The sequence below is a fragment of the Engystomops pustulosus genome, chromosome 2 (assembly GCF_040894005.1).
Source record: "Engystomops pustulosus chromosome 2, aEngPut4.maternal, whole genome shotgun sequence".
Lineage (NCBI taxonomy): Eukaryota > Metazoa > Chordata > Amphibia > Anura > Leptodactylidae > Engystomops > Engystomops pustulosus.
Window position 1 is genome coordinate 121,879,585 of NC_092412.1, and position 21,244 is coordinate 121,900,828.

The 21,244-nt window shown below is 40.4% G+C and overlaps 2 protein-coding genes across 9 annotated transcripts in view; one reads left to right on the forward strand and one right to left on the reverse strand.

Moving 5' to 3' along the window:
- The first annotated feature begins 66 nt into the window (after nucleotides 1-66).
- On the forward strand, nucleotides 67-8,685 carry SBDS (SBDS ribosome maturation factor). The gene is made up of 5 exons (XM_072136211.1): nucleotides 67-303; nucleotides 1,895-2,024; nucleotides 2,702-2,902; nucleotides 4,105-4,269; nucleotides 6,076-8,685. Exons 1-5 carry the CDS (start codon nucleotides 176-178, stop codon nucleotides 6,202-6,204), a joined length of 753 nt encoding a protein of 250 aa, XP_071992312.1. The 5' UTR covers nucleotides 67-175; the 3' UTR covers nucleotides 6,205-8,685.
- Nucleotides 8,686-10,162: 1,477 nt separating this feature from the next.
- LOC140118365 (merlin-like) overlaps nucleotides 10,163-21,244 on the reverse strand; it is a 53,068-nt gene continuing 41,986 nt past the window's right edge. For 6 of the 8 annotated variants that reach the window (XM_072136209.1, XM_072136203.1, XM_072136202.1 and 3 more), the window contains 7 exons: nucleotides 19,288-19,505; nucleotides 14,178-14,280; nucleotides 13,842-13,951; nucleotides 13,559-13,709; nucleotides 13,175-13,354; nucleotides 11,291-11,354; nucleotides 10,163-10,335 (listed from right to left, as the gene is read on the reverse strand). In XM_072136209.1, the coding sequence (XP_071992310.1) occupies nucleotides 11,319-11,354; nucleotides 13,175-13,354; nucleotides 13,559-13,709; nucleotides 13,842-13,951; nucleotides 14,178-14,280; nucleotides 19,288-19,505 (798 nt within the window). In that variant the 3' untranslated portion in view covers nucleotides 10,163-10,335; nucleotides 11,291-11,318. Of the gene's footprint in view, nucleotides 10,336-11,289; nucleotides 11,355-13,174; nucleotides 13,355-13,558; nucleotides 13,710-13,841; nucleotides 13,952-14,177; nucleotides 14,281-19,287; nucleotides 19,506-21,244 lie in introns of those variants that run through there. The other 2 variants (XM_072136208.1, XM_072136210.1) reach the window with 2 other exon arrangements.

The following is a 21,244-nucleotide window of genomic DNA, read 5'->3' on the forward strand; positions in this document are numbered from 1 at the left end:
TTTCTGTAACTTTCAACCAACTTTATTACTCAAATGAAAGACGCAGTACGCTGAGTTTATGAGCAGCGCTTCCGCTATTATACAACTTTCTGCGCATGCGTAGCTGCAAGCGTGAGTTGTGGGATCTTCTTCGTACCGGCGTTAGGGGAATCTCCAGAAGAGACATCCATAGACCATGTCCATATTCACACCTACCAACCAGATCCGCCTCACCAATGTGGCTGTCGTACGGATGAAGAAGGGAGGGAAGAGATTCGAGATCGCCTGTTACAAGAACAAGGTTATGAGCTGGAGGAGCGGAGCGTGAGTACAGCATTGCCAGGGCAGGTGCGGGCATGTATGGGCATCACTGGGCCTATGTGATCTGTCTAGTCACTGTGATGGGCAGCTCCAGCACATCCTCCATGATTCTGCGAGATTTACATATTTACATAGTTTTACTAACTGATGGTTTGTAACTGTGTAGAAATCTCACAACAAAGGCATTGGAGATAACCTCAAGCCATAATGTAGTCTTATTCTCACAGCAATATCAGCACCTGTCAGTAGTCATATAGTTACCATCACTATGACGCATGTGATCAACTTTTAGAGATCAAGTGCCCAAACCCCACTTATTTAGTGCAACAGGGCAACTTATTGCTCCCTGCTTTGCCACAACTTTCAATCATATTGGCATCCTGGAGATAACAATACCATTGTAAGAAGAAAGGGAAATTTGGGTTGCCATTGTAGCTTTTTGTTCATGGCCAGCAAACAGCCGCTGCAATGACAATTCAGTGCTGTACACACCTTTTCACTCATTATGCAGTCTCACGGAGCTCAGGATTTGTTGTTTTAAAATTGTGCAGAATCCCCTGGGTTGCCAGGTACTGCAGGAGGCGGCCTGTTTGGTGAACTCTGTGCTGGGGCGACTGCCTGGGTTCCCACAGAGAGCATCACCTTTAGTGCCACCATTGTGACAGGGATAACTGCCTCCTGTAACTAAAGGGAATCTATCACTAGCAACACCTCTTACAAACCACACACATTACCTTCTAGATGTCTGTGTCCAGGGTTAGAGCCACCATTAATGCCCTCCGTTACTAAAGGTCCAGTTATGGAGGCAGAGGGAGCTCCAGCTTACAGTCAAGCTACCCCGCCTCTCAGCTGACACTGCTAATCTGGCCTCCCCCAGGGTGGGTTCACGCGTGGCGTTTTGGACACGTCCTGGCACATCCAAAACGCCACGTGTGAACCCACTCTAAAGAATGAGCGAATTGAGAGCAACATTGGGTGTGTGTGACTCGCTGAAGAGTTATCAGCTACCTCATTGCTCCCTCCCTAAGAGATTCTTTTTATTGAGTCACCCACAGCCAGTGTCAGTGACAGTTAGGGCGCGTTTATAACGCGACGCTAGCGCACAGGGGGCGGAGTTTGGGGAACCGCATGCGATCGGGTTATCATTCGCATGCGTTTCCCGGGAAACGCATATGCGATCGGCCCGAGCCCCGCCCACTGTGCGATAGCTTTGCGTTATGAACGCGACGACAGCGGAACGTGTGAACGCGCCCTTAGGAGGTGGGGTACCTCTGTGTTCCCTGGCTAGAGTCACAGGCACACAGCGCATGTGCTGGAGAGTCACATAACGAGATATGCTGCAAAGGGCTGAAAAAGGTAGGGTGCTCAGTCCAAACGGAGTCAGGATAGCACATAAGGTATTTTTTGTGGTTTTACAGAGTTTCTGGAGGTTACAGGTTCCCTGTCGATAGATGATTGAGTTAATAAAAACTGTTGTGTTAAAGACTATTACAGCTGCATTCCCGCTCTGTTATCAGACCATTTAGTATGAGCTTTCTACATTGCAGAGAGGTATTACACTTGTGACATACTGTGACTTCTTTTTGTCTTCAAGGGAGAAAGATATTGATGAAGTTTTACAGACCCACTCTGTATTCATGAATGTGTCTAAAGGGCAAGTTGCTAAGAAGGAAGATCTTCAGAAGGCTTTTGGGACAGAAGATCAAACAGAAATCTGCAAGCAGGTACTAGACAAACAAAGATATGTGGATTTCCATCACGTTGTGTTTACCAATACGGATCATGCCCTGGGAAGTACTTCTCTCTGTCATTAGTATTGTCCTATGGTGTAGGAATTGTAGTACCACATGGGCCATAGATGTATTTATTGCCATAGGTTTATTGTATGTTATACAATACACAAAACAAACTTAAAGGATATTTCAGTTGTTTTTTTATCATTATCATCATTTTTTTTTTTTTTTTACCTTTTGACATGTCTGTTAGTAAATAATTGTTTTCCCCATATCTTGACATTACTGAAGCATCCTTTCTGTGCTGTACCCGTCCTCTGTTATACTTACCAGCAACGGTTGTGTTATTAAGGCTTTAGGGTCAGTTTAGGGTGACTGACTTTATCTCTAAATTTAAATTACCAAATATTAATAGTGTTTCATAATGTATGTGATACATGTCCAATAGATTTGGCTGCTACCTCTGGGAACCATAAAAGCATGGCTGCAGTGACTGCAATAGGCAAACCTGATGGTATATCAAATGACCCACATTGCCTTCCATCACATTTGATGTGTATTTTCCCAGTGCTGCTGTAGCTGAAAAAATGTATGCAATAATAACATAATTAACAACTTTTTTGTACTTATTGCTAATAATCATAAGCCTTTTATCCTTGTTTTAATAGATTTTGTCAAAGGGAGAGCTGCAGGTCTCTGAAAAAGAGCGGAGCACTCAGCTGGAACAAATGTTTCGGGATATTGCGACTATTGTAGCAGACAAGTGTGTAAATCCAGAGACTAAGAGGCCATACACTGTAAACCTCATTGAGAGGGCCATGAAAGACATCCACTACTCTGTTAAAGCAACTAAGAGCACTAAACAACAAGTAAGTGACAGCCTTACCACACCTTATTTGTTACCATTTCTACCTGCAACATGCACATACGTTTGCAGAAATAAAACTAAGTACATAAAAGTAAAATTTCTCGGTAGAACTGATTATTTAAGTTGACTTTAAAACCTTTCATTATTCTTCACCCTTAAAGGGGTATTCCCACGAAGACAAGATCCTTAAATATGCTCTGGATAATAAAATAAAACATTCTCTAATTCACTGTTAACAAAAATACAGCATTTCCAACCTGTCTCTATCATTCCTGGTTTATACAATTTTGGTCGCCCCGGGTTTCGACCGTAAATCTACTGACTAGAATTTTAGAACTTTCTTTCATGGGCAAACCCATTTAAAGAGAACCTGTTTGGAACCACTAAACCAGCAGCATGCCTTTATGCAGCTGGGGTTTAGGGTCCCAAACATATGTGGCTTACCTATGCCTGTTGTTTCTACATGAAGAAATCTGGGTAGAAAGGTACCATGGATCTGCATGCATAGTGAGCCTGTTGAAGCTGAGGGAAGTACAGCTCTCTTCACTGTCACCTAATATTCTAAGCATGCTTAGTGTTCTATCTTTGCCTTCATCAGGGACGCAGGCAGTGTGCATACCACATTGGTATATAGAGGGCACCTCACCACCTGAGTTGCAGCTACTGGCATTGTTAAGTCGAATATGTTTGGGACCTGAAACTCAAACCGTGTAAAGTCTTGTCACAGTTTAGTGGTCCCAAATTGCCTGACATAGTGCCTTTCATAGGTTTTCCTGACACTTGAAAAATGTAAATAGACTGATGACTAATTTACATGCTTTGAAGTATTTTCAACAAAAATAGATGGTAATCATAAATGTAAAATATCTAAGGATTTGTTTACAATTCATGTTACATCAGTTGGGTCCATCTCATGGTAACAATCTGCAAATTCATTTTGATAAAAAAAATATGGTTCTTATAATTTCCAGTTATTTCCTTCAGTTATTTTGAGCCAAAACCAGTTGTTTAGGGACAAGAAGAACATGTGCAAGTCTTCCAAGACTTCCACCTGTTCTGGTTTTGGCTCATGATATGAAGACCTAACAGAAAAGTATACTGGGTTCAGTAGAAACTTTGTTAGCCTTAGTTAATATACATATATGGATATATCCAGCATATATACAAGGCAATATATAACTTGCACTTTTATATAATTTATAGGCTCTGGAAGTAATAAAGCAACTTAAAGAAACCATGCAGATAGAGCGAGCTCACATGAGGCTTCGTTTTATACTGCCTGCCAAGGATGGGAAGAGACTGAAAGAAAAGTTAAAACCATTGATAAAACACGTTGAAAGTGAAGACTTCGACCAAGAGCTTGAGATTGTAAGTAATGCAGATACTTTACCAGAAACTTGATACAGTGCTGGGACAGGGGACGTGCCAGCATGGTAAATTTTTAAAACAGTCTGCCATCCTTTAACATTCCCCATTGATCCAGAGAACAGAGGTCCTTCTCCCACAAATGGATGGCCAAGCAGTGCGTCGTGCAGCTCCATCAATTTCTGAGGGAGCAGACGGAGATTGCTGAACACGGCATCCAGACGGTCGATTTAGTTCCATGCTAGTTCCAGGCATAGCCATGCGTTATGTTTGCCAGTCTCTGTCTGTTCCCATCAAATTAATAGGTGTGGCAGGACTCCTGCTTGTCCTGAATCGATGGGAGACCCAGCAGTTGCACCGTCACTGATCACCTTGTTATCCCGTATACTCTAAATAGGGGATGATCTAAGAACCTAGGACAGTGGTGGCGAACCTATGGCACGGGTGCCAGATGCGGCACTTCGAGCCCTTTCTGTGGGCACCCGGGCCATCGCCCCAGCACACCAGACAGGACTCCAAAGAATTTTCCTGCAGTTCCAAGCAACTTGGAAGCAAAGATGCTGCTTTCAGTGATATTTTAAAGTGACTTACTTGGATACTTGGGAATGTAGGAAGAGGGAGAATGTGTAGAATGGGCCTAATTATCTATGAAGGACCTCCTGCTGGCCCCATGATTTTCTGTGTACAAAGGGACACTGGAAAGAAGCTACAATGATGCAAATTTTCCCTCCTTCTTTCTACTGTGTTAGGGTCCTCAGGAGGCCAGTATAATTGAACATTGTTGAAGAATATAAGTAATAAGTTACTGCTTTAATTTTTGGTTGGCACCTCAAGATAAATGAGGATTTGCGGTTGTAATTTGGGCACTCGGTCATTAAAGGGCACCTACCACCCCGATTCTACCTATAAAGGTAGAAGCGGTGGTAGGTGGATGGATGGGACGTGAGGATAGCCCTTTTTTGGGCTAATCCTCACGTCCCGGGTGTCTTGTACAAAACTTTATTACATCTATATGCAAATTTTTTTGTGCGGCTACTGGGGCGTGGAGCAGCCGGACATTAGGCTACTAGTCGCGGCTACTCCACGCCCCAGTAGTCGCGTTACCCCGCCTACCAGATAATCTTCAGCACGCAGCTCCTGGCAGATGCGCGCCCTCGTCCGGGTCCCCTGCGGGCTGCGCGGCTCCGGGGCCAGAACTACTGCGCATGCGTAGTAGCCGGGGAACTCTGACGAGGGCGCGCAGCTACCAGGAGCTGCGCGCCGAAGATTACCTCGTAGGTGGAGTAACGCGGCTACTGGGTGTGGAGTAGCCGCGACTAGTAGCCTCATGTCCGGCTGCTCCACGCCCCAGTAGCCGCATAAAAAAAATTTGCTTATAGATGTAATAAAGTTTTGTAAAAGACACCCGGGACGTGAGGATTAGCCCAAAAAAGGGCTATCCTCACGTCCCATCCATCCACCTACCACCCCTTCTACCTTTATAGGTAGAATGGGGGTGGTAGGTTCCCTTTAAAAGGTTTGCCATCACTGACCTAGGACAACCCCTTTAATGCTTCTATTGAGCGCCTTCTTTTTTTTGTCTCTTTATCATATCTTACTTTAAGTAGAGATAGCATTCATGTAATAACTCTACTTGTGTCATGATCCCTTAGTAAAAGTGTTCTTCTGGAAATACTTGCATTTGATTTTGGCAGGTCTCTTGGAAGAAACTTGGCACACCTTTGCAAAATACCTCACAAACAGTAAAATATTACACTAACTTTTTATTTAGCTGTATGAATAATCTTCATCTCCAATTCATGTTGTTAGGTGTGTTTGATTGATCCTGGCTGCTTCCGAGAAATTGATGAGCTGATACGTTGTGAAACAAAAGGGAAAGGTACCCTGGAAGTTCTGAGCTTAAAGGATGTGGAAGAAGGAGATGAGAAGCTGGAATAAGATCTTGTCATCTGTCACCATGAGTAAAAGATTGGTGGGAACCCTTCTCTGCACAACAGCTAAATTTTGTTCTTCCAACAGCTCCGTGTATATGAATTATTTTGAAATACTAATTTGCCAATAGAATATTGGTGAAATAACTACAGATATTTCACTTTATGTGCAAATTTGCTTTATAGCCTTCTAAATATCTATTTACCCAGCAGTCCAGCATTTAGAGCACTTTTCATATACGCAACTTAATAATATTTATAAAGCTATTTTCTGCTTTGTCTAAGACTGTTATGCGTTACACTGGAGTCTGGAGGGTGTCCACTTTACAGGTCCAGGGCTATAATTTTGTTTGGGCTACCTGCACACACCAATGAGCAATATCAGGCTACAATCAATGGACCTGTACGCAGTTGTTTAAGGTGTGTGATGTCTGCTCACATGTCAATGACAGTAGAAAAGACTGCCCAGCTACATGTCTCCATGTATCTCTGCGAGATCCTGCCCATGGTTTTTAGGTAGTCTGGGCTGTGGAAACCATGACTGTGTGTAAGGGCCCATACAAATAATTGGGGACATGTGCTATCCATTGAAGCAACAGAATGCACAAGATCCAAAAACAGTGTTTGTGTGGACGAGGCCTAAGCCAATGTAATGTGCCTGTCATCCAGCTGAAAAGAACTTTTGGGAGGAGCGTTCAGGGAATCAACATTAGTATTTATTTTCCAGAAAATTTGGATGTGCCGACTTGATGACGTTTCTGTGATACATTCTTTTCAGCTGGATGCACACAACAGCATGTACACATGCAGGGAAAAAAAGGCCTGTGTCTCTTTGCACAACCCATGCTTATTATCCATCTGTTTCGGTAAGAAAAAAAACTCTGATAACCTCCTAGCACTGTGCTGTTATCAGAACTTTAAAAAGAAAATGACAGGATATTGTTCTCTTAATAGATGTTGACAATTGTCATAAGTTATTAACAAAATTATAAATTTATATTTTTTGGAAATGATATTTAAGATGAGTGTTATTTCATTTGTGTTGCTACAATGCAACTAAACCTATAAGTGATGGGTATTGATTTAATGTAGAGGGAATGTTTTAGGATATGTAGAGATCACACTGGAGATGTGGTTTATGCTTTATATATGATGGCTACAATGTGTAATGAAGTGTCTATGACTTGATCTGGCACAATATATACAAGGCAACAGGTTGTGGTCTAGAGAAATTTGTATTTTGCTTTGCAAAAAAAATTTGGTTTGTGTTAACTTTTTATAAATGCAACTTGTACACCCATTGTTCAGAATAGACTCATCTATTGTCCAATAAGTTTTTGATATCCTTAAAAAAGCACATACATTTAATCTGCTGCAGATATTTAAATATGGCCTTAATATTATTTTTTCAGAAGTTGCCACTAATTTTGCTGCCTATAATCCAGTAGCTTTGACTCATAAGGGCTGTATGTCTGCCAGCCAGACTGCTGCGCCAGCACTGTAACAATTAATACAGGCCCTGCAGATGAGAAGTCTTTGCATCATATTTTGATATAATACATGGACTTCTGTCCTCTGCAATGTGTGCAGTCAAAGTGGGCCAGGCAGACATACGGACTGCACACATTTCGTTCATAAGCTCTAATGCTTGGCTGTATTTCAAGAGCTGGACATAGGCTTGTGGTAAAAAAAAAAAACAGATGTGTATGATACTAGGAGTCTTTGTTGGACAGAGTTGTGAAAAAAGTATGCACATGTAACGTGTGTTTTACCACCGATTCCAGTATACTCCAATAAAATAAATAAGTGGTGAAAATACGGTGATTCACTATAAGTGAAACTGAAGTAGGCTACATTATTGTATTGTATTTTTTTCCCCACATTTGTTCTTAAAGGAAATCTACCACTAGCTGGAATACATTATTTTAACTACAAATACTTATGCTCCTCTTATTTAGTCTTGACACGCCGGGATCACCTAAAAAAGAAACATATACTTGGCAGCAGTGTACGGGGGTGTACGTGCATAAATATCAGCCCGGAGTGCCGGACATCCCAGCGTGTCAAGACTAGAGAAGGGCACCACCGGGATCAACATCAAGAGGAGCGTAGACAAGTATTTGTAGTTTAATATGTCTACCAGTTAGTGGTAGTTTTCCTTTAGGTGATTTTCACTGAAGGCTTCATTTGGGTTTATTCACACATCAGTTTTTTTTTCTCTTCTGACATCAATGATTTTTACTGATACCTTACTGAACTATTGTTTAAAATGAGCTTTTTCACATTTGAGTTTTTTCCCACTGATCCAATGTGGTCAGTGAATAGATAACACAGGCTCTAACATGCTTCCACGGACCACATAAAAACTGAAACATGAAAAATCTAATTTAAAAGAAAGGTGCAGGCTTATAAGGCATCAAGGCCTAGTAGATTAATGCCAAAAAAAAAAAATATATAAATGAACGAATTTTGGGGAAAACAACAACAACTTCTGTGGTCAGTAGAGACTTTGCTTTAAAACACTTTGCTTTTTACATTTATTGTCCATTTTATTAAATGCTCTTTTTGAACACCAAGGTGACATAGTGTGTGTATTTAATTTTAGCAGCTATCAAGTATTTTACTTTTAGGGCTCTAAGAAGTGAAGAAGACTTTGAATCAATTAAAACCCCAATAACATATTATGAAATCAGTCTTAGACCTATTTACAGGAAATAGGTAGTGATATGTCCCATAAACAGTACCTACATCAAATTACATCCCATAAACAGAACCTACACCACAACTTTCTAACATTGTCACAAGCTTTTACACTTGTCCTATCTGACAACGTTTGTTGAAATGGGGCAAAACTACAGTCATACACCAAATTTCAGGGTTTTTTTTATCCAAGTGGTGTTTTTAGGTTCACAAACATGGAACATTCCACTATGGACCACTTTTAGAATAATTTCAGTAAAATCTCAATGTTGCCGAACACCTCAATACACTTGCCTTGAACAAGAACAGGGGAGAGAGCTGTTGGGGGAGAATTCATTAAGACTGGCTATTTAAAATTCCCCTGTCAGCGCTCTGGTCTCTTAGCACAGTGTTTTTCAACCTTTTTCGAGCCGCGGCACACTTTTTATACTTAGAAAATCCTGGGGCACACCACCAACCAAAATAGCACAAAATGACACTAAAACAGTCATATTATACATATAGTTAATAATATAGATTCTAAATTTATTTTACTCACTCAGTGAATGAGTGTGAAACCTCTTCCTCAACAGTTCTCAGTTTCTCCCTGTTTTTAGTATATGCTGCTGATTATTATGTGGCTCATATACTGCAAAATAAAGGGGTACTGTGAGAAGTACTATGGCCATGAGGCCAGAGTACAAGTGCCAGCTCATATACTCAGCTTATCAGCTGGTACTTGTAGTACTCCGGCCTCATGACTATAGTATTTCTCATTTTACATTTCTCTGGGAAACAAAACACAGGGGGCACCATAGTTTGGGGAACCCCGCGGCACACCCGACCATGTGTCGCGGCACACAGGTTGAAAATCTCTGTCTTAGCAGATAAGAGCGTAATCTCTGCCACATCCCACCTAACACCAGGTCTGATCTAGTAAAGTGTTTCTGCCCGTCCTACCCAAAGTAGCATGCAGGTCGGAAAAGCAGGGAAACTGCCGGGGATGAGGAGAATTATGTGCCTTCTCCCCCCATTGTCTGCCAATGACTTGGGTCTTTTCTCCCTAAACATCTACGATCAGGATTCCCATAGACACATTGGGTGGTTAGGCACCCCTATCGGAGTTACAAGGATTGGCCGATGCCAAACTAAGATGAATAGCCTGTTTTAGACGCATATCATAATTCATCTGTAGGATTTTTACCATCTAGTTTGATTTATGCAGATCACAGTTCCGCAAGGTATTTATTTCATACTTGTCCATCATCTGGTCCACAAGAATATCATATGATAGCAAAGTTGTAAACTGACTTTATTTACACTATGTACATTTTCAGAGGAGGCATTTACAGTCCATGTTCTCTGTGATCGTTTTATCTTCAAATTGTTAACAATGTTTCAATTAGTTCTACATTCTAGCAATGCACAGTCTAGAGAAGTACTTTGTCTTGTTTTATTCCTGAAATAAACGAATATTAAACAGTTATGAGTCTCTCAAAAATCTAGTTTTGTTTTTAAAACTGCATAAGAATATGTTGACACATCTAGGTATTTGAGGCTAAACAAAAAAACATAAAAGTTGTTCCTTTTTTTGTATGCTTTACTGTACTTAAAGAGAACCTAGGTTACCATACACGCTGTAAAGTACATTGCAGACATGCTTTTATTATACCTTAGTGTTTAGTTTAATAAACCTTCTTAAACTTTACCTGACTCCATGCCAGCATCTTAATAATAATTATAATAAATAATAATAATTCCTTTATTGGGTTGAAAAATAAATTTAAAAAAAGGAGAAAGCTGTGCAGCAAAAAACATCAATGAGCGTTTAAAGAGGTTGTCTGGGAATAAAGGAAGGTGGTGCCGTGCTGACCACAGTTTCAGGCTGTATTGGGCCCGTAGCTGTGTGCATCACATGTAAGCCTCATTCACAGGAAGGTATCCTCGCCTGGGCGAGCATACAGCTGGGTGCAGGAGAGAGGAGTGGTCAGCGCATTCAACGCTCCCCTCTCCATTGAAAGCCGAGCACAGGCAACGTAATCGGGATAAAATGTGACACGTCCTATACTATGCATGGCGGCTGCCAGCCAGGTCATGGTGCAGTCAGACAGCGTGTTAGCATGACTTAATTTCCAAGTTTTCAACTGGGCCCATTTTACAATTGTACAAAATGTCTTCACTCCCAGCATTACCTAAGAGAGGACAAAAAAGTGTAACCATGCTTTTTTTTTTTTTTTTTTTTTTTTTTGAATTGCTCATATTTCAGCAGAGCAATTCTACTGTGCCTTTTTGAGAAGGCAAATACCAGAGCCCACAAAACAGAGAATCAGGAAAAACAAAGAAAGAATAACACACAAAATGATAAATACCCCCATTGAATGCTACCCAAAAAAGAAAACAAAGGAGATCCTTACTCTTCTAATGTCCTTGTGTCAGGAATCCTCAAATGTATATGACATCTAGATCACATTTCTCAACCTATAATGAGGCAAGAAATCATTCATTCCCTTAAAAACCTTAAGTGCTATACTGTATTAAACAGATAGGAACATGTTTATCATTCTGTTCACAAGTTAAAGGTTTCTGCTGTAAACCAAGTCAAGTAATTAGAGTTCTAATAATTAATCATTCAAATTTTTTAACCAGGTAACAAAACATTTAACTTTATTCTTTTTTATTTTCCATTGGTAGATTTTTTTTTCCTATTTCCTGTCTATGATTATGATAAAACTGCTCCCATGACAGCGATTGTCGCACCAAACACGGAAAAGATGAAGCATGCTCTATTTTTCCCTGTATGTGTAACAGTTTGCTATGGAGAGGGCAGGGGTGAGCAGCATATATCCTTTCTCTTCTCCAGCACACGTCTGTGTGAATGTACCTAAAGTCTGTACACGCTGCTTGTTGGCACCAAGTGTGTGTGAGCTTGTCTTGTAAGGGAGGGGGGAGAGGCAGGGGAATCCATTCAGGAGAAGAATCTGTCCTGCCTGGCCATAAAAATCTGAAGATTTACGGTCCGATCCCAGGACAACCAAAATTGTATACACCAGGACTGATAATTTGGGAATTTTGTTAATAACAGTGAATTAAAGCATGTGTAATGTATTTTGTTATCCTGGGAATACCCCTTTTTTAATCAAGTGGTTTTTATTTGATTCTATATTAAAACAATAAATACAGACAGTGAATCGTGTCAGCAGTATAATCACCCAGGGGCAATTTTTTCCGAGCATACCTCTCCATATTAACAGAAATGCAATGTTTTACAAACCTCCCTCCCCCCGTCCTTTATCTTCCCACGGTGAAAAGCCCTCAAGACGAAAAATCTCTGGAAAGGCAGGGTTTCTACATATGGGGTTGTAGGGAGTGAATGCAGAGAGTCCCAAGATAGATTTGCCCATAACTTTGCCCATAAGTATCAATGTGGGGTTTCTATTTAGTGTGCACCTCCAAAATTAGCTTCTAAGGCATGTGTAGTAGTGGGGAATCCTGTCCATGACCTGATCAAGCTGCCTGCTGAGTAAACCCCCTCTCGCTTCCCCCAACCTACAAAATGTTGAATCTGGGAGGCTAAGAAATAAAGCCATGGGATAGGAATTGCCAGAACATTTTGCTTCTCTAAAGTGTTTCCAGGCTGATACGTGCCTGTTGGCCTGTATACGTGCCTGTTACAACAGTTGTGGCATTAGGATGGAACACCCTTCTAATAGGGTAAGTAAATATGGGTGACCCTATTAGGGTTTTATATACTAACCCTGTTAAAGTTTGGGATTAGTGGCCAACCCCACTATTTCCACATAAAAACCTGGTTAAAATTTAGGTCATTTTATGGTAAAATTGAATGATAATTCTGGTGCAGTTTTAGGCCAGCGGCACATGACCATGGTTGGTCTGTGAAAAACAGACCCTGTGACGCAGACCGACCACAGTGCAGAGGACAGGACTTGTGCATCATAGTGAAGTCCCTTCTGCCACTGAACTCTTATTATGAATAAATTAATTACAGAAGGGACTCCTTGCATCATTTACCGCTGTCATATATTCCCTCCTCAGCACTGTGGTTGGTCAGTGAAATCTGGCCAGTGTGCAGTACTTTATTTTCAGCAAGACTGTCCATTTGCCCTGTCCATTTAAAATTTGGGACACTTTCAATAAAACTGCCACAAAATTTTTGTTTACAGTTGATATTGATTCATTGTCCATCTTGATTTCAAGACATGTGGCAATATGTACTGAATCGTAATTATTTGGTTGAAGTTAAACAGGTGCAAAAAACACAAAAAGACTGCAGCCTTTACCTTCCTTGTATTCTGTTGGTTTTCCCTTCCATTAATGTTGCTGGGTAAGGTGTGTACCATCCGTATAGGAGAAGTATAGGTGACCAGGTCTGGATCCACACAACTGCGTATAGTGCCAAGTGGAGAAATATAGTACGGGCTCGCTTGTTCTTTCTTATATGTTTGCATCAAGTAAGTATCCTTGAAAAATAAAGTTGATCAAAATATTAGAGATTAAAAAATATTTGGGGTATATACCAACCGCAAAATGACTCCAAAATCACAGTAACCTGCAGTTGGTAACACAACCACATTCACTATCATTAGCCAGGAAGGCAGTGTTGTGTCTCCACATAGCTCTAGCCCAATCATTTGAATGCATGTTAAAGATGAAGGCAGACTTACACTTCCATGCAAATTATATTTGGATCTCTGACTACTGTTCCAAAGGCGAGGAGTAGTCATATGCCGATCCTCCTGTTTCAAGGCGTGAATTTCTAATTTGAGCTCATTTAACTGATTTTCAAGACGTTTACTCTTCTCAAGGTAATCCATCCTGCAGAAAGCATTAATAAAGTCTACACAATTTTCCTGTTTAACATTTCGAAGACCTTCCGGACATTTCTGCAATTTTTGTGGTTTGATACTATTGGTTATACATATATTTGCAGAGTTACACACAACATACCTCTCTTTTTCTATTTCCAGTGATAACCTCTTGTATTCAGTGTCTACATCTTGTCGTGGGATCTTATTATCATTTTCCGAAGTATCTTGTGTAAGACCTTTTGTGGGTGACTACAATAATATAAATGATTCTGTCATTGCAATGAAGAATATACAATAAAACCTAAATCAACAGAAATATTCCATTCTGTATGAGAATGTCAGGAGAAGGTAACAATCTGTGTCTGGCATATTTTAATTATTATGGTACAATACAAGTATTTATCCATCTATTCTATCTGCTGCTTATCTACAACCCCCATTCATTCCAATATTGCACATCACCATATCTACTTACAGGTTGGCAAATATTGCCTAGCTCTAGAAGCCTTTGCTTTGTGATACGCTCAGCTTCTCTGGCTTTCTGTAAGTCTTGTTCTAACATCTCAACTTCCTTTGCCCTGAAACGATACAAGAATAGAAAATATATTATTCATAGCAATTAAATGCTATGAGTGAATTCAGAAGGCAGTCATGAATTACTCTTTGCTCCGCAAAATTAAAATAAAATCCTCAGCTGCCAAGTCAATATAAACTAAGCATAAGACCTTGTAGCTGAAATGCTGAAGGGGTCTCCATTTCCTTTTTTTTTTTTTTTACAATAGGGCAATTTTCTATCAAACATGCATTTAAAGATTTGCTTGCATACCTTGCTAATACCAGTTAAAGGAAACCTACCATGATGAATCTGTCATATTGTAGATTCCTCCTGCCTGCCTCTGCCCTAATCTGTAATTTAATAATCCTGGAACCTAACCTAACTAGTTAAAAACCTTTATTTTAGTATTATGTAAATTAACTGCAAAGGCTACAGGGCGTGTACTAGCCTTAGCTACTAAAATAAAAGTTTTTAACAAGTTCAGTTAGGTTCCAGTATTATGAAATTACAGATTAGGGCAGAGGCAGGCAGGAGGAATCTACCATCAGATCTACTAATGATAGTAAAATCCTCATGGAAGGTTTCCTTTAAGTAGGTCCCAATTTAAAAAAAAAAAAAAAAATGACACAGCCCACGGTTACCCCATAGAAGTACAGCCCATAGAATGGATTAAAGGTGGCATGAGTGATGTAACCCACCACGCAGACCTCATGTCACTTCTGATTTATAGAGGAGCAGGACATATTTTATCTACAGTACACCATATTAGTCCAGCATCTCATTTTATCTGTCATATTCTATGAAGAAGCAGCTCCACATTCTACTCTTATGCCCTCTGCTTTTTAACTTGTAAGAGACAATATTGTGGGGTTTTTTTACAGTGTAAAAATTTGAAACATAGGAGGCATCCCAACAACAGTTTATTAACTAAATTGTTTTTTAATGATATAGTCCTGGGTATTGCAGAATATAAATAAATCACCTAACTAAATAGACAGACATGAAACAGCCAAATACAGTAGTACTGTTACCACATCTTAATAAATACTATTGATGCCCTATCATAAAGGGCACTCACTCCTTAGCTATTAATTAATCACTAACAAATGCAAAAAATGGAGGAAAATCAATACACCACTAAAACATTTTTTTTATTTAATAAGCATTAAAAATATATATTTCATACACTAAAATCCAAGATGACTGATCACAACAATGAACGCACAGTGATGACAAGATTGTATACAGTACACATGAATAATAGACATGGTTTAAAATGTGAAGGGAATACTAGCACATAGCGCAGCGTCAAACCATTAAAAGGACTAAATAATGAAGAATAAGAAAGGTTCTAGTACAAGAATACACGCAGTACCTAGCTATACACAATATCAATCAACATTACATCCATGATAAGCTAGACTATGCATACCCAAGAAATCTTAACTACAGCACGTGTGAAATTCTGTAGATAGAGTTAAAATCAGGAGCTCTGTGTATAGTTAAATTAACATTTTACTTACTTACTGTTACTTTGTATATACTGTAGTTAATATTTCTTAGCCAATTGGAATCATACTAAACTGTGATATACACTCACCGGCCACTTTATTAGGTACACCATGCTAGTAACGGGTTGGACCCCCTTTTGCCTTCAGAACTGCCTCAATTCTTCGTGGCATAGATTCAACAAGGTGCTGGAAGCATTCCTCAGAGATTTTGGTCCATATTGACATGATGGCATCACACAGTTGCCGCAGATTTGTCGGCTGCACATCCATGATACGAATCTCCCGTTCCACCACATCCCAAAGATGCTCTATTGGATTGAGATCTGGTGACTGTGGAGGCCATTTGAGTACAGTGAACTCATTGTCATGTTCAAGAAACCAGTCTGAGATGATTCCAGCTTTATGACATGGTGCATTATGCTGCTGAAAGTAGCCATCAGATGTTGGGTACATTGTGGTCATAAAGGGATGGACATGGTCAGCAACAATACTCAGGTAGGCTGTGGCGTTGCAACGATGCTCAATTGGTACCAAGGGGCCCAAAGAGTGCCAAGAAAATATTCCCCACACCATGACACCACCACCACCAGCCTGAACCGTTGATACAAGGCAGGATGAATCCATGCTTTCATATTGTTGACGCCAAATTCTGACCCTACCATCCGAATGTCGCAGCAGAAATCGAGACTCATTAGACCAGGCAACGTTTTTCCAATCTTCTACTGTCCAATTTCGATGAGCTTGTGCAAATTGTAGCCTCAGTTTCCTGTTCTTAGCTGAAAGGAGTGGCACCCGGTGTGGTCTTCTGCTGCTGTAGCCCATCTGCCTCAAAGTTCGACGTACTGTGCGTTCAGAGATGCTCTTCTGCCTACCTTGGTTGTAACGGGTGGCGATTTGAGTCACTGTTGCCTTTCTATCAGCTCTAACCAATCTGCCTATTCTCCTCTGGCATCAACAAGGCATTTCCACTCACAGAACTGCCGCTCACTGGATGTTTTTTCTTTTTCGGACCATTCTCTGTAAACCCTAGAGATGGTTGTGCGTGAAAATCCCAGTAGATCAGCAGTTTCTGAAATACTCAGACCAGCCCTTCTGGCACCAACAACCATGCCATGTTCAAAGGCACTCAAATCACCTTTCTTCCCCATACTGATGCTCGGTTTGAACTGCAGGAGATTGTCTTGACCATGTCTACATGCCTAAATGCACTGAGTTGCCGCCATGTGATTAGATATTAAGTGTAAACGAGCAGTTGGACAGGTGTACCTAATAAAGTGGCCGGTGAGTGTAATTACCATCATACTCTTCTTTATCTTTGAGTAATCCTTGACCGGGGCGTAGCATATGTTTGACTGGTGAACACTCCTCCCTTCTCCATAGGAAGAGTGCTGGTGGGCCATTCATATGACATAAGATATAGCAAGTACAATCTTTTTTCCGCCGATGGCATGGTACAGTGGAGTACATGTGTGCTCACCATACTGTGCCATGCACAAAGCACTCCTATGGTGGCCATATGCTAGCTTCTGTTCTGAGCTAGCATATGGCTGCCATATACAGTCATCTGAAAGGGGTCTACGAAAAGGAGCACCAAAATGCTAATGCTGTTTTCTGCAAAACTTTATCAATCTCTAACATTTTTCTGGCCAACTCTTCTTTACAAAACAGCTTCAGTTCAGCTTTGAGGTTTGCAGCTTTCCTAAGGCCCCGCCACATAATTTTAGTTAGACCATTGCAACTCCTTGATTATTTTAAGATGAGTTTTGTGAAAAGATTGTCAAATTGTCATTCATTGCTTTGAATGTTAACCACCTCTATTATTCAGGTTTTCCACTTTCTTATTGTAGAGAATAGCTTTATAACTCTTTACAAAGTGAGAGGCAGCAAGAGTTTCTTCACATAATTGCTGTTGTCTTTAAAGCTTGGCATTGTGTTTATATATCATGAAATGCTCCAGATCATAAAACTTACAAAACTTCTTCTATTATACAGATGACCACCGCTGCAAAAGATCAATAAATCAAGGGCAATTTCGAGAGCGGTTCAATAAGTACCCATATAAGAAATAAAGACACCATTTTTTTTTAAAAAAAATTTTTTAATTTTTCAACCTAGTCCCCTTTTAGAAAGATCTCGGTCTCGGCAACGACTTCCTCGTTTGAGAAAAAAATTTTCCCACGAGCCTTTTCTTCATGTTAGGGAACAAGAAAAAGTCGCAGGGAGCCAGATCGGGTGAATACAGGGGGTGCAGCAGCAATTCATAACTCAATTCATGCAGTTTGGCGGCGAAAACTCCGGATTAACAGGACCTTCTTTTTCGCCAAATGCGGCCGTGCCTCCTTCAATTTTTTTGTTGAAGCGGTCCAATAACTCACTGTAGTATTGTCCAATGACGCCGTTTGCATCCCAAAAAATCGTCGCCATGACCTTTCCGGGCAATGGGACCGTCTTCACCTTTTTTGGAGCAGATTCACCGGGAGAAATCCATTGTTTTGATTGTTGCTTAGTTTCTGGTGTGTAATGATGAATCCAGGTTTCATCAACTGGGACAACTCGACGCAAAAACTCCTCCGGATCTCGCTTAAATTGTTCCAAACACTGCTTCGAAGTTAACAGCCGCATCCACTTATTGTCAACCGTGAGCAATCGCGGCACCCATCGGGCTGACAATTTTTTTTAATCGCCAACTTATCATGTAAAATATTAATTGCTGTTTCGGTCGACACACCTACGGCCTCTGCTACTTTGCACACTTTTGTCCGTCGATCAGCGAGTATCATGTCATGGACTTTTTGAATGATTTCCTCTGTAACCACGTCTGCTGGGCATCCTGGTCGCTCCTCATCACAAACGGATGTCCGCCCATTTTTAAATTCGTTGAACCAATATCTAACTGTGGTCATAGATGGCGAAGTGCCCCCATAAACAGCATCCAACTCTGCTTTTTGTTTTTGGATGCGAAAAAATGCGAGGAGATAAAAGCAAATTACCTAACGATACTACTCTTTTTTCATCTTAGCCAAAATCACGAAACATGTCCTACTCAAATGGCTGCCAAATCCAAACCAGTCTGCAGTTTGTTTTGCCATCATAGATGGCATCACGCGATGATAACACCAACTTCCCTAAGGAACGCCCTCTGTCGTCAAACACGGGTACTTATTGAACCGCCCTCGTAATTGGCAGCATCTGGCTGTGCCATAGCAAAGGAGCAAAGATGTGCTTTGGACACCACTTAACCGTTTTGGTCTAGTTTTTGTTAAATAAAGTGGAATTTGTCATATGTTGTTTCTTAATTTAAAACCTTCAAAGTACCAGATACCTTTAAATAATTCCTTTATCGTATGGGCTTGCAACTTTTTGTAATGATAGGTAGACTTCAAAGGTAAAGCAGCATACTATATTTGTAATATTTGAAAATTGTAAAGTAATACAGTAATTAAAATGTATCCTGGTCAAACATTAGTAAATATTAACTTAAAATTGGTCCTTTTTTATACTTAGAAATCTTAAATTACCTTCTGTCAGATTCCTGAAGTAGTTTCATGGTTATCATATCAGATTCTCTCATCTTTTTCTCCATCATCCGCATTTCATCCTTGCTTTTGAGCACTGCCAACTCAAGGCGTTGTAGTTCATGTCTGGCTTCCACTGCATCCTGAGCTAGAAGCTTTGCTTCATCCTCTGCGATTTGTACTTTTTCAGCCAGTAACTCAGCTGTTTCATTGGACCGATGCTGCAAAACATAGCAAAGCATTTTCTTGTCTTGATCATCAGATGCCTTAAAGCATATCTGTAAAGTTATAATTATTTTACCAAATGCTCATATGTGATTCCCCATTTAAAAACAAACAGAACAATGTCTATATTGTGCTACACTCCCCTTTCCTTCCAAAGTTATGGTATTTTCTGTTCTGAAAGTGTTTGACAAACTTGTGGTGAAGTGGGTGGAGACTACCTTCTTCCTTTACTTGCCCTGAAGTGGAGTCCAATTCAAGCTGCCCACAGATCCCATGATGACTTGTGTTCTCTCTCAAAGTAATTGAGCAGTAAATCCATTTAGATTCCCACAAGTAAATCCAGTGAACACCGCAGTGTACATACAGAATGTATATGGTGACTAGCCTGGCAGCTTCCATCACATGGAGGGGCAGGGAACATGGAATAAGTGAAAAGAAATCATATGTAAAACAATTAAATAAAGTGTATAGTCTGTGCTGTGTGAGCACTATGGGTTAATAGCTTCTCTGCACAGTGCTGATAGTGCCAAGTACACGGTGGGGGAAGGTCTGCAGCATGAGGAGACAGATAAAGTTCTGTAAAATCACAGACTGGGATAGAGGAAATGATAGGGAACAGGGGAATCTTGTACCTCACTATTCTGTGTAGGAGATATCTGCATCCACAGTCTTAAACACATTCAGCCATGCTACATACACAGAGAGAGCTCTTTCACATGACCTCCTCCTATGTGAGTAGGGAGCAGAAGCCCCCTCCCAGAAATCCGAGATTTGTATATCAGACGGACTCCAGGGCTTGTCAGCACAGGCATAGGAAGAAGCTACTTCAGCACTGAGACAATCTGAAGGTTATAACAAAGAAACTGCTGGATATATGTAAGAAAGATAATGGGCAAAGTTGTTCTTCATCCCAAGAGCTATTGATGTGTGTAAAACTCAAAATGGAGCCCCGCTGCACCACAACTACCATTTAAGATTTGTCACATATTCCAATGCCAATTCCACTTTCCCATTTCAACATCCGAATAAATCACCAACTGCTCCTTGGATGAGCTCCATTGCATCTGCTATGAATATTCTATAATACCCAAAGAAAACAGTCCAATTGTGAAGTAGCACAGCGAGTATAATGGATCAAGTCCAGTGGTGGGTGCACGCCTCCAACATCAGGTTCCACGGGTTTGTGATGTCAGATATCCAAAAAAAATGCAATGAGGCAGCACTTCCGTAAGTATAAAGGGGATTTTTATTCACCCATGGCAAAATAAGGTGCAACGTTTCAGCTCATCCATAGAGCCATGCTTGATAATGGCTGTATGGATGAGCTGAAACGTTGCACCTTATTTTGCCATGTGTCAATAAAGATCACCTTTATACTTACTGGAGTGCTGCCTCATTGCATTTTTTTATATCTATAATACCCGGACAAGTGTTCCATTAAACATTTAGGCTTCCATGTAAATAGTTTCTTGATTATATTTGGGATCCATTTAGCTGTAACAAGTTTGCAACAAGGATTCCTTTAGGTTTTCCTCTTTGATGAGAACAATGACTTTGCTACAGGTGGATAGTAGGGTCACTGGTCCAAAATCAGTGACAGTTGGCAGCTGGATGCTGGAGTAAAGAATGGACAGGAACAAATATAAATTAAAAGCTAGGAACATGAACAATACAAAGTGACCAAGAACAGGAACAGAATGTGACCTACAACAGAACCAAGAGTAATCAACAGCAG

Bases quoted from the DNA above. Each gene is read 5' to 3' on its own strand.
- SBDS (XM_072136211.1), top strand. From the start codon at position 176: ATGTCCATATTCACACCTACCAACCAGATCCGCCTCACCAATGTGGCT. The intron at 2,903-4,104 runs GTAAGTGACAGC...TATAATTTATAG, and splicing joins CTAAGAGCACTAAACAACAA to GCTCTGGAAGTAATAAAGCA. The intron at 4,270-6,075 runs GTAAGTAATGCA...TCATGTTGTTAG, and splicing joins TCGACCAAGAGCTTGAGATT to GTGTGTTTGATTGATCCTGG.